This window comes from Mastacembelus armatus, chromosome 21 (genome assembly GCF_900324485.2).
Source record: "Mastacembelus armatus chromosome 21, fMasArm1.2, whole genome shotgun sequence".
NCBI classification, from domain to species: Eukaryota; Metazoa; Chordata; class Actinopteri; order Synbranchiformes; family Mastacembelidae; genus Mastacembelus; species Mastacembelus armatus.
This window is the reverse complement of record NC_046653.1, coordinates 7,540,982-7,556,114: the sequence shown is the minus strand read 5'-3', so window position 1 is coordinate 7,556,114 and position 15,133 is coordinate 7,540,982. Positions and strand designations below refer to the sequence as shown.

The window sequence follows — 15,133 nt, the reverse complement described above, 5'->3', positions numbered from 1 at the left end:
ATTTGTGTGTGTGTTTGGTGGATTGATAGATTGGTGGAGTAAGGGAGGCAAATACCATAAATGTGGGTTTGATCTGATTAATAGATTGAATTAAAGTAGATATCTGCACACCAGCTTTTGGGAGACACAGACATACAAATGTACATTCACAAAACAACCACACATACTGACACACCTTGTCCTGTGTCCCAGAGATCACATAAGCCCCAACACCAAATCAACCAGCAAAAGACAGACACACACACAGTTGTGCGTCCATCACTTCAGAGGACTCTACATTGACTTATGTTCATTTCCTAGAGACTTAGCCTAACCTTAAGCGTATTCACTGCTTCAATAACCCTCACCCTGCCCTTAAAGCAAGTTATCACTCTAAAGTGCAATAATTTACATTTTGGAGATTTTCTTTTTGTCCCCAAAAGTAAGGCAGTTCCCCACAATGTGACTGTGTACACAGATTTATGCCCCCGCCACATGAGCAACACCAGCCCCACCATACACACACTTCCCCTAACCTTACCTCATAATGAAACACATGTTTCTTTCACATTTAGGCAATTCAAACATGGGAAATGAGTAGAAAAGAATAGGAAATGAGACAGTGGGGGGGAGGCGAATGATGATGGAGCTGTGGAGGATGAAAAGATGCATGGGAGGATGGTAAAGAAAAAACAGCAGGAGAGAACAGAGTAAGAAAGACCAGAAAAGAAAAGAAAAATCATAGGGGATACACCATTTTAAAGATGGAATGGAGAGAGAAGATGAATGGTACAAAAGAGAATTCAATAGATGTAAAAAGACAGATGTACATACATTTTGAGGAACACGCCACAAGCAGCTGTGATTATTTCCACCAAATTTGAAATACATTTGTTTTTGGATTTGAGGATATTTTAATAATATTAAACAAGAGGGACAAGGTAGAGTCAGGCGTTACACTGTGAGAAAATGCAGAGAAGTGACAGACTGGAAGAGAAAGGAGGGCACAATAAGTGTTTTTGCGATGTTCATGAACATGAAGTAATGAAAAGGGAATAAAATCGCTGCCAGCAACAGAGCTGGTCAAGCATTCACTCTACACACACATGCACATGCTCAGTTACGAGACCCACTCTGCCCAGCGACAGATTCTGCAAGGGGGTCAGACACAAAGGGAACCCTGTGACAATGTGTGTGTGTTTGCTGGCATCAGGGGTGACAGTATGAAGGAGAAGGCCATGATAACAAGCAAATCATACTGAAAAGTGGGACAGAAAAACAAACAAGCCTACATCAAGATAGTCTTTATTACACTAATGTATTATTAGCATTAGCTAACACATTAGAGGTGCAAGGTGTAATAGAGTTGGCATAAATCAGACCATTTTAGATATGTACTCCCTACACCTACTGCTGTGTGGGATCCAGATCCAGCTTTAACATTGTGCAAATTGAAAAATAAAATTAAAAGAAAAACAACATAAAACTTGCCATTTGAACCTGCATTTTATTATGAAAAACAGATTTATCAGAAATCAAAGAAAATGTTTGTTTATTTTATTTGGACCTTTGCTGTGTTTGACTTACACTGCCTCATGTAGGGAAAGTAGTACATTAGTAGCAGCTACAGTCAGTCCTCTATTCTACACTGGCAGAATACATTTTGGCAGAACACAATCCACAGTCAATACAGTTATGTGCATAAGTCAGAAGAAAATACTTAAAACCTAAAAACTGGGGTGTAAGCTGCTAATGTACATAGCTGTATTGATTAAAAATTGATGTGTAGACTGAAAAAGTTACAGCTGTAACATGTCCAGTGTGGACAGGTTCTTACAAGGTACAATAATTACATAGACAAATCCACACACATGTTAATGCACTTTTCATATGACAACTCCCCCCACACACACACTCTCTTAATGCGTTCATACTTTCTCTTAATTTACTCATGCAGACACACAAGTACAATAGTAGACACCCAAATACACTGGAGAGAAGTGGGTTACCATAAGAGGCTTAGAAAGTGTGCGTGAGTGTCGTCTGTCTCCGTGTTTGTCATACATGGCTGAGTAGGCTGGAATAATGATCCAGTTGGTTCAATGGCATTCCTTCCTATAATATGTGTATATGTATGTGATTATTAATGGAGAGGGCATTATAGTAATTTAGAAATTAAGATCCCTAGATTACCCTGAGATTACTGTGTGCGTATTAGTGTCAGCTAGGTCACGCAACCATGATACTGTCAACAACATGCTGTTTTTCTCCCTCCTGTTTTTCGATTTCTCTCACCATCTCCTGCACACTCACAGTATGTCTATTAATTTTTTTCACACTTAGAGTGGGGCTCAGGCTGCCCCATCATTTTCCCAAGACCTAGTAGGGTTACAGCTTCTTCGTCAAGTGCACTTTACACAGGCGAATGCATTTTCCTGTTAGCTTTGGCTTTGTTGTTTTGTCCTGTTTTTTCTTATACCTTATCTTTAAATAAGGCACAGTGATAAACTTTTAAAGGCCTGCTGTTTAAAATCAGTGTTTTCTCAGGCTCAAACACCTAAATTAGCTATTTATTTATTATTAACTTAATTATTATCTTATTCCCAACATACCCATTTTTAACTTTACGTCACTAATGGCAAAATTAGCATCTGGAAAAAACAAATGTCACAGTAAAGACTTGATAGACCCAGCTTGTATTCACCTACTTAATGTTTCCCACAAATCCCATTAACTCCCTTTAAAATACATAATGTGCAGCTAATCTCACATAGCCATTATGGCTAATAAAAGAAAACAGAAACAATGTTAAAGGCTATTATGAAATTGTTAGTCAGGTACTGAGTTGGTTATGAGTTTGAATATATCCTCATCCAAAAACAGCACCTTTCAGTGTCTGCCCAGAATAATATCATTAGTTTGAAGTATAATGCCAGTCTAAGGGACTACACCCTTCTCTAAACAAGTTATGTGTTTACATTTTTCCAGATAAGGTCCTGGTTAATGAGTCATACCAACTTCAAAAATCTTAATATACATTTTCTTAAATGTACTTCTTTTTAAAAAGTACATTTGTCTTAAAATATGGCTTATTTCCATGTTTTCATGCCAGGTTCAGATTGTTCCCGTAACTTCACTAGTCCTTCGGGTCTTATCGAGTCTCCGGGCTTCCCCGACAAATACCCCCACAACCTGGAGTGCTCCTTTATCATCATCGTCCCCCCCAGCATGGATGTCACCCTCACCTTTCTCACCTTTGACCTGGAGAACGACCCGCTGCCTGGCGGAGAGGGGGACTGCAAATATGACTGGCTCGAAGTATGGGATGGGCTCCCAGGAGGTGAGACAATTATTGGATATGTTTTGATTTGAAGTGATGATTATCTCAATGAAAATGTCAAACAATAAATCAACCATTTCACAAGTCAGTATATAGAGCTAAGTGAAAGTGGTGTGTATTCTGCCCTGCCTACATCATTATTGACTGAGGTGGAGTAGCAACTATTTTAGTAGCTATGCGTTGGTAGATGAAAGCTAAGCTTACAGGCAGGATGTTGGCACCTACTGTGGAGAAAAACATAAGTTTTAAAGGGGAAAATAAAATAGGAGTTGCTGAGAGGAGGACGAAAAGAGGGGAGGTGAGAGGAGAACTGGTGGAGTGCTAGGATATTTCTGGTCTAGGTGAGGGAAGAACAGGAGGAATTTAGAAGGACAAATCTAAGGGATAAAGACCTTGGATCTAGTTTCAAGAAAAATAAGAGCAGTGGAATGGCAGTGCCTTCAAGCAAAGGACTGAGAAAAATGAGAAACAGGAAGATTTGAAAAGAAGTGGAAATGGAAAATAAACATTTACTGGTGTATTTTATACAATTTTATTTTAAGTTTTGGTTATTTTATTTGTAGTTTGTTGTGTGATCCTTTGTATTTCCATACATACAGTTGTTTTTAGTTTTATACATTGAACAATTAGGCTGCAAACATCCTGACTTGCTCCGTTCTGTTCATCTAAGACATCAGCCAGTAGCAAAAGAAAGCAAACAATGCTTTTTGCTCTGTGAATTTGAATTTAGCCTTAGGGGGAAAGAAGAGTCAGAGAGCTGGTTCCAGGAAAAGAGAGTGGTTGAAAGAAGAACAGAAAAAAATGACAGCATCTTTACTCCTGCTTTGTCAGAGGATTTAATAGAAGACAAAGAGAGGTGATACAGAGTTGAAAGGAGAACAAGAAGATGACCAAAAAGACAGAGAAAAACAATAGAGGACATGAAAGAGAGGAGGAAAGGCTTCTGCTGACTGAGAGAGAGATGAGAAGGATGGCAGGGTGGAAGGAAAATGAAATGAAGTGGGAGGAAGTTGAAAGAAAAGGAAATTTATGGGATTAGGTGAAGGGGTGAAGGACTTAGTTTCACCTTTTGTAAAGATGTAGACACCTAAACAGGAAGATGGGAACACAGAGATAAAACTAAGATATGAAGTGTCTTCCAGTCACATTGCATGGCTTTTGTTTACCATGTCTCTTTGCAGTGGTCAGGCAAGTGACGTGCTTTTCTCCTTCTCTTCTCTTCTCTTCTCTTCTCTTCTCTTCTCTTCTCTTCTCTCTTTTCCTCTCCTCTCCTCTCCTCTCCTCTTCTCTTCTCTTCTCTTCTCTTCTCCTCTTCTCTTCTCTTCTCTTCTCTCTTTTCCTCTTCTCTTCTCTTCTCTTCTCTCTTCTTTTCCTCTCCTCTCCTCTTCTCTCTTTTCCTCTTCTCTTCTCTTCTCTTCTCTTCTCTTCTCTCTTCTTTTCCTCTCCTCTCCTCTCCTCTCCTCTCCTCTTCTCTTCTCTTCTCTCTTTTCCTCTTCTCTTCTCTTCTCTTCTCTCTTCTTTTCCTCTCCTCTCCCTCTCCTCTCCCTCCTCTCCTCCTCTCCTCTCCTCTTCCTCTCCTTCTTCTCTCTCCCTCTCTCTCTTCTCCTTCTCTCTCTCTTTCTTTTCCTCTCCTCTCCTCTCTCTCTCTCTTCTCTCTTTCCTCCTCTCCTCCCTCTCCTCTCTTCTCTTCTCTTCTCTTCTCTTCTCTATCTCTCTTTTCCTCTCCTTCCTCTCCTCTCCTCTCCTCTCCTCTCCTCTCCTCTCCTCTCCTCTCCTCTCCTCTCCTCTTCACTTCTCTTCTCTCTTCTTCTCTTCCATCACTTCAGAGGACTCTCCTGTTTTCCCCACCCTATCAAGAAAAGAGTTATTACTGTTATTTGCTCAAGAGCCCTATTTCAAATATCCACCCATTCTAAAAGGGAAGAAAAAAATCAATCAGCATTGATCGATTGCCAGCTATTTTCTCGTCCTCTCCTTTTCCTCCTCCTCCTCCTCCTCCTCACCCCTTCATGTGTGTATTTGTATGTGTCAAGAGATGTCCAGCGTGTAGCAAATGAATCTCCTCTCTGTGCTCCCACCCCTTCACACACAGACACACAACCGTCTAGATCAGATTTTGTGTTGACATATACAAGTTGCAGTACTAAAAAGACAGTAAGGAATCCGTTAAAATCCTGGACTTACCCACACACACACACCACACGTAGTGGACTTTGTAAAAACCATGTCCAGAGATAGAGATGACGAGGAAAGACAGGTGATGACATTAGATGGTGGATAGAGAGAATGACAGGAATAATGGGAGAGAGCAGACCACAATGCAAGTAGTATAGGATGTAGACAAGCAGATGTGAGTATTAAGGAAGGAATCAGGAATACACTGTTTTGTTTTCTGGCTGTGAGAGATTGAATTAATTGAAACTGATTACTAATCAAATAATTATTATTTGATTAACAGTTGGCCCTCTGATTGGTCGATACTGTGGGACCAGGGTGCCTCCCGAGATCAAGTCGTCTCACTGGGATTCTCTCCCTCTCTTTCCACACTGATATGGCTGTGGCTAAGATGGCTTCTCTGCACGCTACAACATGACGCACAAGGAAGTCAGTGAGAGTAAGTGTAGGTGAAGTTCTGCTTTTGTGTTTTTTCTTGTGTGAAAATGGTAGAATATTCATCTAAAGCTCTTTACTGTTCCTTTAGCGTTCCATTGTAGCAATGCATTTGGTATGGAGTCGGGAAAAATCACAGATGACCAGATAACAGCCTCATCAACTTTCTATGATGGACACTGGCTGCACGACAGCTCGACTCAATTACAATGACAATGGATGGACGCCCAGTGAAGACAGCAACAGGGAGTACATACAGGTATGATTTTGTCCTCGGATGTAGTTGTGAAACATAGATGCAGTCGTACATCCACCTTTATTAAATGAAGCTACACTAGACTAAAAGACAAAATCCGGATGAATCTAGAAGTACGAAGTAGAGCTGATATCCATTCTGTTGCAAACACTGTATGCACTGAACTTGTTCTGTACACAGGCCTTATTTTCAAATGTTGTAATTATGCACACACATCCAAGAGCACAGGCCAAAAATGTAGAATCTGATTCTTCAAATTAGAGGTTTACTTTGCCTAAAACAAAAACAGATTTGCTCTCTCATTTTAACGATACATTTTTTCTGTGTTGTCATCTTACACATTATAACTCTACCACAGCTATATTTGTGTCTGCGTACATGTGGGTAAGCATGTGAGAGAGAGCATGAGACATAATGTGAGTGGGAGGTGTATAGCAAGGTTTAGCAGTGAGATGCCTGGGCAGGGCATTGTTTCCTGTATTCCCACTGTGCCAACTTTGTGCCATCCCTGTGCTGAGCCTGAGTTATGAGTCTGTCTGGGTGAGAAGGGTGATGGAGTATGAGGTTCGCTCACCCCTTAGACAGAAATAAATTCCAATGGCCCAACAAGGCACTTTTCAGTGAGATGCCATCTGTAAACAACAGATTAACTTGTTGGAATTCACCTTCCAACAACCTCACAAAGCTCTGTGAGCTCTTCTTAGCTTTGCTTATTGTTAAGGATAAACAAATGTTTTGTTTGTTGTTTTTTTTAGGGGGGGGGGCTTGGCATAATTTCCGGTGTTCTTTATAATAGATGATAGAACCCTTCCTACACCAACCCTGGACCTTTGTTTGTGCTTTGGTTTTGACTTTTGAGAGGAAAAAGAGTTATTTTTTTATGAACTTAAACTGTAAAGTGTCTTGTAAACTACCAATGAATGTAGTAAATAAATTTCAATTCAGTTTAATTCAATTTTATTTGCATAGCGCCAAATCACAATTCAATCATCTCAAGGCACTTTACAAAAAAGAAATAAAACCAACAAATCCCTTATGAGCAGCACTTGGCGACAGTGGAGAGGAAAAACTACCTTTAACGGAAGAAAAAACCTCCAGCAGAACCAGGCTCAGTTTGGGCGGCCATCTGCCTCGACCGGTTGGGGTGAGTGGATAGAGGAGAGAGAACAGAACAGCAACAATAAACAACAAATAGACACTGCAGGTTGGTGGGGCCAGTAACTGCACATCAGCAATACAGCTCCAGGACCAGGGACACCTGCAGAAGGTACAGAGAGAGAGAGACAGAGAGAGAGAGAGAGAGCACAAAGTTAGTAACAATAAAATACAATACAATACAGTAACAATGGTGGAATATACATGGTGGGGGCGAACTCTGCACCGATGAAGAGTCCTCAGTCAGTCTAGGCCTATAGCGGCAAAATTAAGGGTTACCTTAGTTACCTGAAGCCAGCCCTAACTATAAGCTTTGTCAAAAAGGAAGGTTTTAATTCTACCCTTAAAAGTACAGAGAGTGTCTGCCTCATGAACCCAGACTGGGAGCTGGGTCTCGCTCTTAAGATATGAAGGAGCTTGATCATGAAGGGATTTGTATGTGAGGAGAAGGATTTTAAATTCTATTCTGGATTTTACAGGGAGCCAAAGAGAAGCTAATATAGGAGAAATATCTCTCTTGCTAGTTCCTGTCTGGACTCTGGCTGCAGCATTTTGGATTAACTGGAGGCTTTTTATGAAGATCTGGGACATCCAGATAGTAATGAGTTACAGTAATCTAGCCTTGAGGTAACAAATGCATGGACTAGTTTTTCTGCATCATTTGAGACAGGATGCTCCTACATTTGGCAATATTGCATAAGTGAAAGACAGCAGTTCTCGAGATTTGTTTTATGTGTAAATTAAAGGACATATCCTGGTCAAAAATAACTCCAAGGTTTTTCACATTAGTGCTGGAGGTTGGTGGGGCCAGTAACTGCACATCAGCAATATGCCTCCTAACGTAGCTATATTTTTAGAAAAGCTGTTTCTGAGGTTTTTAGGCCCAAATACAGTAACTTCTGTTTTCTCTGAGTTTAAAAGTAGAAAGTTAGTGGTCACCCAGGCCTTTATGCCCTTTAGACAAACCTGAAGTCTGGCTAACTGGTTTGTGTTATCAGGTTTCATAGATAGATAAAGCTGAGTGTCATTTGCATAGCAGTGGTAATTAATAGAGTGCTGATGAACTGAATCGGTCCTAGCACAGAACCTTGTGGAACTCCATAACTAACTTTTGTGCGCATGGAAGGTTCATCATGGACATGAACAAATTGGAATCTGTCCGATAAATAAGATTGGATCCTTTAACGCTATTCCTTTGATTCCAATCACATGCTCCAGTCTCTGTAATAAGCTGCTGTGGCTGATGGTGTCAAATGCAGCACTAAGGTCTAAGAGGACAAGTATAGAAACGAGTCCATTATCTGAGGCTAAGAGGAGAGTTTTGAGATCCCGTTTTAAGATCCTGTCCGTTGCCCTCAACCTTTTTGACCTGTGAGCCCTTAAAATAAAGCAATGTCTGGTTGCTAACCTTAGATTACCTAGGTTAGCCATTTGGGACCAATCCAACCAAAGATATTTGCAAAAATTATAAAACACTCAGTTCTAATGTTCAATCAACAGAGGAGGAGCCAGTGTTTTGCACAAATAAACAAGAACAAGGCAGATGGCTGGCTGCAGAGGTTAAAACCTGTCTTTCTTGATAAAAGCCACTTCTCTTACGTGAATTTGTGTACAGACAACACCTCCTCTGCTACTGTGGGAGACCAGTGTGATAGTTAGACAGTTGCAGATATATGTGGAATAAAAGCTGCCGTCCTGATTGTCAAAGCTCTGCTATAGCCAAACTCTGAGACAGAAACACAGGAAGGAACTGTGGCCAAGAGGCAGCAAAAGGCCAAGGTCCCATCAGCCTTACACTTCTTTCCTGTTTTTACCCCACTGCAGATGACACCTCATTATCTCCATCTTCATAGAATTTTAAAACATGATTCAGTTGTTGGAAGACTCCTACCATAGTTTTAATCTAACATTCAGATGACCCATATCATCACCATAATTCAAGGAAAACTCTCTGGACATGCAGCTTCTATCTCATTTCTGTCTCTTGGTCACCAGTGTTGTGGTCAGGTGGCTGCATTCCGCAAAGGCTCTCAGCTGTTCGCCTGTGTTAATGCTTAGCAAAGACCAAAGCCCCTGCATATGTGCCTGTGTGTGTGTGTGTGTGTGTGGTGTGTGTGTGTGTGTGTGTGCGTGTGTGTGTGTGTGAGGGTGTGTGTGTGAGTGTGTGTGTGTGCATATATGTGTGTTGGAGTGTATGCGTGTTTGCACAATAGCTTGTATCTTGATAAGCAGCTGTCACAAATGCCAACATGCCTCGTCTTGCGTTTTGCACCCTCAGTCAAGTGCCTGTGTGTGTCTGATGCTATGTGTGCCCATGCAGCTCTGGCATGCATGTGTTGCCATGTTGGCTCAAGAGCCACATGTGTGTATGATTTAAATCTCTGTAGGGCACTTTCACTGATGTAGTTTATGTTCTGTTTTATTTTACTCTCTTCTGTTCTGATCCAGTGAGGTGTAGTGCAAACTGATGATGTGAGCACTGGTGGCTCCGCTATTCTAACAGCTCTGTGATTGATGAGGAACCGTCCCTGGGAAGCCTCACATAGCATATCTTTCTCTTATTTGTTCTTCTCTTCTTTAGAACAGCAACAATAAACAACAAAAGACACTGCAGGTTGGTGGGGCCAGTAACTGCACCTTCTCTTCTCTCTTCTCTTCCTCTCCTCTCCTCCTCTCTTCCTCTCCTCTCTCTCCTCTCCTCTTCTCTTCTCTTCTCTCTTCTCTTCTCTTTTCCTCTCCTCTCCTCTTCTCTTCTCTTCTCTTCTCTCTTTTCCTCTCCTCTCCTCTCCTCTTCTCTTCTCTTCTCTTCTCTTCTCTTCTCTTCTCTCTTTTCCTCTCCTCTCCTCTCCTCTCCTCTCCTCTCCTCCTCCTCTCCTCTCCTCTCCTCTCCTCTTCACTTCTCTTCTCTCTTCTTCTCTTCCATCACTTCAGAGGACTCTCCTGTTTTCCCCACCCTATCAAGAAAAGAGTTATTACTGTTATTTGCTCAAGAGCCCTATTTCAAATATCCACCCATTCTAAAAGGGAAGAAAAAAATCAATCAGCATTGATCGATTGCCAGCTATTTTCTCGTCCTCTCCTTTTCCTCCTCCTCCTCCTCCTCCTCACCCCTTCATGTGTGTATTTGTATGTGTCAGAGAGATGTCAGCGTGTAGCAGAATGAATCTCCTCTCTGTGCTCCCACCCCTTCACACACAGACACACACCGTCTAGATCAGATGTTTGTGTTGACATATACAAGTTGCAGTACTAAAAAGACAGTAGAGGAATCAGTTAAATCCCTGGACTTACACACACACACACACACACGTAGTGGACTTTGTAAAACCATGTCCAGAGATAGAGATGAGAGGAAAGACAGGTGATGACATTAGATGGTGGATAGAGAGAATGACAGGAATAATGGGAGAGAGAGAAAACAATGCAAGTAGTATAGGATGTAGACAAGCAGATGTGAGTATTAAGGAAGGAATCAGGAATACACTGTTTTGTTTTCTGGCTGTGAGAGATTGAATTAATTGAAACTGATTACTAATCAAATAATTATTATTTGATTAACAGTTGGCCCTCTGATTGGTCGATACTGTGGGACCAGGGTGCCTCCCGAGATCCAGTCGTCCACTGGGATTCTCTCCCTCTCTTTCCACACTGATATGGCTGTGGCTAAAGATGGCTTCTCTGCACGCTACAACATGACGCACAAGGAAGTCAGTGAGAGTAAGTGTAAGTGAAGTTCTGCTGTTTGTGTTTTTTCTTGTGTGAAAATGGTAGAATATTCATCTAAAGCTCTTTTACTGTTCCTTTAGCGTTCCATTGTAGCAATGCATTTGGTATGGAGTCGGGAAAAATCACAGATGACCAGATAACAGCCTCATCAACTTTCTATGATGGACACTGGCTGCCACGACAGGCTCGACTCAATTACAATGACAATGGATGGACGCCCAGTGAAGACAGCAACAGGGAGTACATACAGGTATGATTTTGTCCTCGGATGTAGTTGTGAAACATAGATGCAGTCGTACATCCACCTTTATTAAAATGAAGCTACACTAGACTAAAAGACAAAATCCGGATGAATCTAGAAGTACGAAGTAGAGCTGATATCCATTCTGTTGCAAACACTGTATGCACTGAACTTGTTCTGTACACAGGCCTTATTTTCAAATGTTGTAATTATGCACACACATCCAAGAGCACAGGCCAAAAATGTAGAATCTGATTCTTCAAATTAGAGGTTTACTTTGCCTAAAACAAAAACAGATTTGCTCTCTCATTTTAACGATACATTTTTTCTGTGTTGTCATCTTACACATTATAACTCTACCACAGCTATATTTGTGTCTGCGTACATGTGGGTAAGCATGTGAGAGAGAGCATGAGACATAATGTGAGTGGGAGGTGTATAGCAAGGTTTAGCAGTGAGATGCCTGGGCAGGGCATTGTTTCCTGTATTCTGCCACTGTGCCAACTTTGTGCCATCCCTGTGCTGAGCCTGAGTTATGAGTCTGTCTGGGTGAGAAGGGTGATGGAGTATGAGGTTCGCTCACCCCTTAGACAGAAATAAATTCCAATGGCCCAACAAGGCACTTTTCAGTGAGATGCCATCTGTAAACAACAGATTAACTTGTTGGAATTCACCTTCCAACAACCTCACAAAGCTCTGTGAGCTCTTCTTAGCTTTGCTTATTGTTAAGGATAAACAAATGTTTTGTTTGTTGTTTTTTTTAGGGGGGGGGGGCTTGGCATAATTTCCGGTGTTCTTTATAATAGATGATAGAACCCTTCCTACACCAACCCTGGACCTTTGTTTGTGCTTTGGTTTTGACTTTTGAGAGGAAAAAGAGTTATTTTTTTATGAACTTAAACTGTAAAGTGTCTTGTAAACTACCAATGAATGTAGTAAATAAATTTCAATTCAGTTTAATTCAATTTTATTTGCATAGCGCCAAATCACAATTCAATCATCTCAAGGCACTTTACAAAAAAGAAATAAAACCAACAAATCCCTTATGAGCAGCACTTGGCGACAGTGGAGAGGAAAAACTACCTTTAACGGAAGAAAAAACCTCCAGCAGAACCAGGCTCAGTTTGGGCGGCCATCTGCCTCGACCGGTTGGGGTGAGTGGATAGAGGAGAGAGAACAGAACAGCAACAATAAACAACAAATAGACACTGCAGGTTGGTGGGGCCAGTAACTGCACATCAGCAATATACAGCTCCAGGACCAGGGACACCTGCAGAAGGTACAGAGAGAGAGAGACAGAGAGAGAGAGAGAGAGAGCACAAAGTTAGTAACAATAAAATACAATACAATACAGTAACAATGGTGGAATATACATGGTGGGGGCGAACTCTGCACCGATGAAGAGTCCTCAGTCAGTCTAGGCCTATAGCGGCAAAATTAAGGGTTACCTTAGTTACCTGAAGCCAGCCCTAACTATAAGCTTTGTCAAAAAGGAAGGTTTTAATTCTACCCTTAAAAGTACAGAGAGTGTCTGCCTCATGAACCCAGACTGGGAGCTGGGTCTCGCTCTTAAGATATGAAGGAGCTTGATCATGAAGGGATTTGTATGTGAGGAGAAGGATTTTAAATTCTATTCTGGATTTTACAGGGAGCCAAAGAGAAGCTAATATAGGAGAAATATCTCTCTTGCTAGTTCCTGTCTGGACTCTGGCTGCAGCATTTTGGATTAACTGGAGGCTTTTTATGAAGATACTGGGACATCCAGATAGTAATGAGTTACAGTAATCTAGCCTTGAGGTAACAAATGCATGGACTAGTTTTTCTGCATCATTTTGAGACAGGATGCTCCTACATTTGGCAATATTGCATAAGTGAAAGACAGCAGTTCTCGAGATTTGTTTTATGTGTAAATTAAAGGACATATCCTGGTCAAAAATAACTCCAAGGTTTTTCACATTAGTGCTGGAGGTTGGTGGGGCCAGTAACTGCACATCAGCAATATGCCTCCTAACGTAGCTATATTTTTAGAAAAGCTGTTTCTGAGGTTTTTAGGCCCAAATACAGTAACTTCTGTTTTCTCTGAGTTTAAAAGTAGAAAGTTAGTGGTCACCCAGGCCTTTATGCCCTTTAGACAAACCTGAAGTCTGGCTAACTGGTTTGTGTTATCAGGTTTCATAGATAGATAAAGCTGAGTGTCATTTGCATAGCAGTGGTAATTAATAGAGTGCTGATGAACTGAATCGGTCCTAGCACAGAACCTTGTGGAACTCCATAACTAACTTTTGTGCGCATGGAAGGTTCATCATGGACATGAACAAATTGGAATCTGTCCGATAAATAAGATTGGATCCTTTTAACGCTATTCCTTTGATTCCAATCACATGCTCCAGTCTCTGTAATAAGCTGCTGTGGCTGATGGTGTCAAATGCAGCACTAAGGTCTAAGAGGACAAGTATAGAAACGAGTCCATTATCTGAGGCTAAGAGGAGAGTTTTGAGATCCCGTTTTAAGATCCTGTCCGTTGCCCTCAACCTTTTTGACCTGTGAGCCCTTAAAATAAAGCAATGTCTGGTTGCTAACCTTAGATTACCTAGGTTAGCCATTTGGGACCAATCCAACCAAAGATATTTGCAAAAATTATAAAACACTCAGTTCTAATGTTCAATCAACAGAGGAGGAGCCAGTGTTTTGCACAAATAAACAAGAACAAGGCAGATGGCTGGCTGCAGAGGTTAAAACCTGTCTTTCTTGATAAAAGCCACTTCTCTTACGTGAATTTGTGTACAGACAACACCTCCTCTGCTACTGTGGGAGACCAGTGTGATAGTTAGACAGTTGCAGATATATGTGGAATAAAAGCTGCCGTCCTGATTGTCAAAGCTCTGCTATAGCCAAACTCTGAGACAGAAACACAGGAAGGAACTGTGGCCAAGAGGCAGCAAAAGGCCAAGGTCCCATCAGCCTTACACTTCTTTCCTGTTTTACCTCCACTGCAGATGACACCTCATTATCTCCATCTTCATAGAATTTTAAAACATGATTCAGTTGTTGGAAGACTCCTACCATAGTTTTAATCTAACATTCAGATGACCCATATCATCACCATAATTCAAGGAAAACTCTCTGGACATGCAGCTTCTATCTCATTTCTGTCTCTTGGTCACCAGTGTTGTGGTCAGGTGGCTGCATTCCGCAAAGGCTCTCAGCTGTTCGCCTGTGTTAATGCTTAGCAAAGACCAAAGCCCCTGCATATGTGCCTGTGTGTGTGTGTGTGTGTGTGTGTGTGTGTGTGTGTGTGTGTGCGTGTGTGTGTGTGTGTGAGGGTGTGTGTGTGTGCGTGTGTGTGTGTGTGCATATATGTGTGTTGGAGTGTATGCGTGTTTGCACAATAGCTTGTATCTTGATAAGCAGCTGTCACAAATGCCAACATGCCTCGTCTTGCGTTTTGCACCCTCAGTCAAGTGCCTGTGTGTGTCTGATGCTATGTGTGCCCATGCAGCTCTGGCATGCATGTGTTGCCATGTTGGCTCAAGAGCCACATGTGTGTATGATTTAAATCTCTGTAGGGCACTTTCACTGATGTAGTTTATGTTCTGTTTTATTTTACTCTCTTCTGTTCTGATCCAGTGAGGTGTAGTGCAAACTGATGATGTGAGCACTGGTGGCTCCGCTATTCTAACAGCTCTGTGATTGATGAGGAACCGTCCCTGGGAAGCCTCACATAGCATATCTTTCTCTTATTTGTTCTTCTCTTCTTTATTTCTCTCCCTGGTTCTCCCTTACTCCTTCCCCCTCCTTCTCTACTCATCTGCTCCTCTCTTCGGTT

General features: G+C 41.5%; 1 protein-coding gene across 8 annotated transcripts in view; it reads left to right on the top strand.

Annotated features, from left to right (window-relative positions):
• The window catches only part of LOC113123098 (neuropilin-2-like), a 96,121-nt gene that overhangs the window by 28,030 nt on the left and 52,958 nt on the right, over positions 1-15,133 (top strand). For 6 of the 8 annotated variants that reach the window (XM_026294891.1, XM_026294889.1, XM_026294888.1 and 3 more), the window contains exons 4-6: positions 3,092-3,319; positions 10,902-11,063; positions 11,147-11,316. In XM_026294891.1, coding sequence (XP_026150676.1) covers positions 3,092-3,319; positions 10,902-11,063; positions 11,147-11,316 — 560 coding nt within the window. The remainder of the gene's footprint in view (positions 1-3,091; positions 3,320-10,901; positions 11,064-11,146; positions 11,317-15,133) is intronic. The other 2 variants (XM_026294885.1, XM_026294887.1) reach the window with 1 other exon arrangement.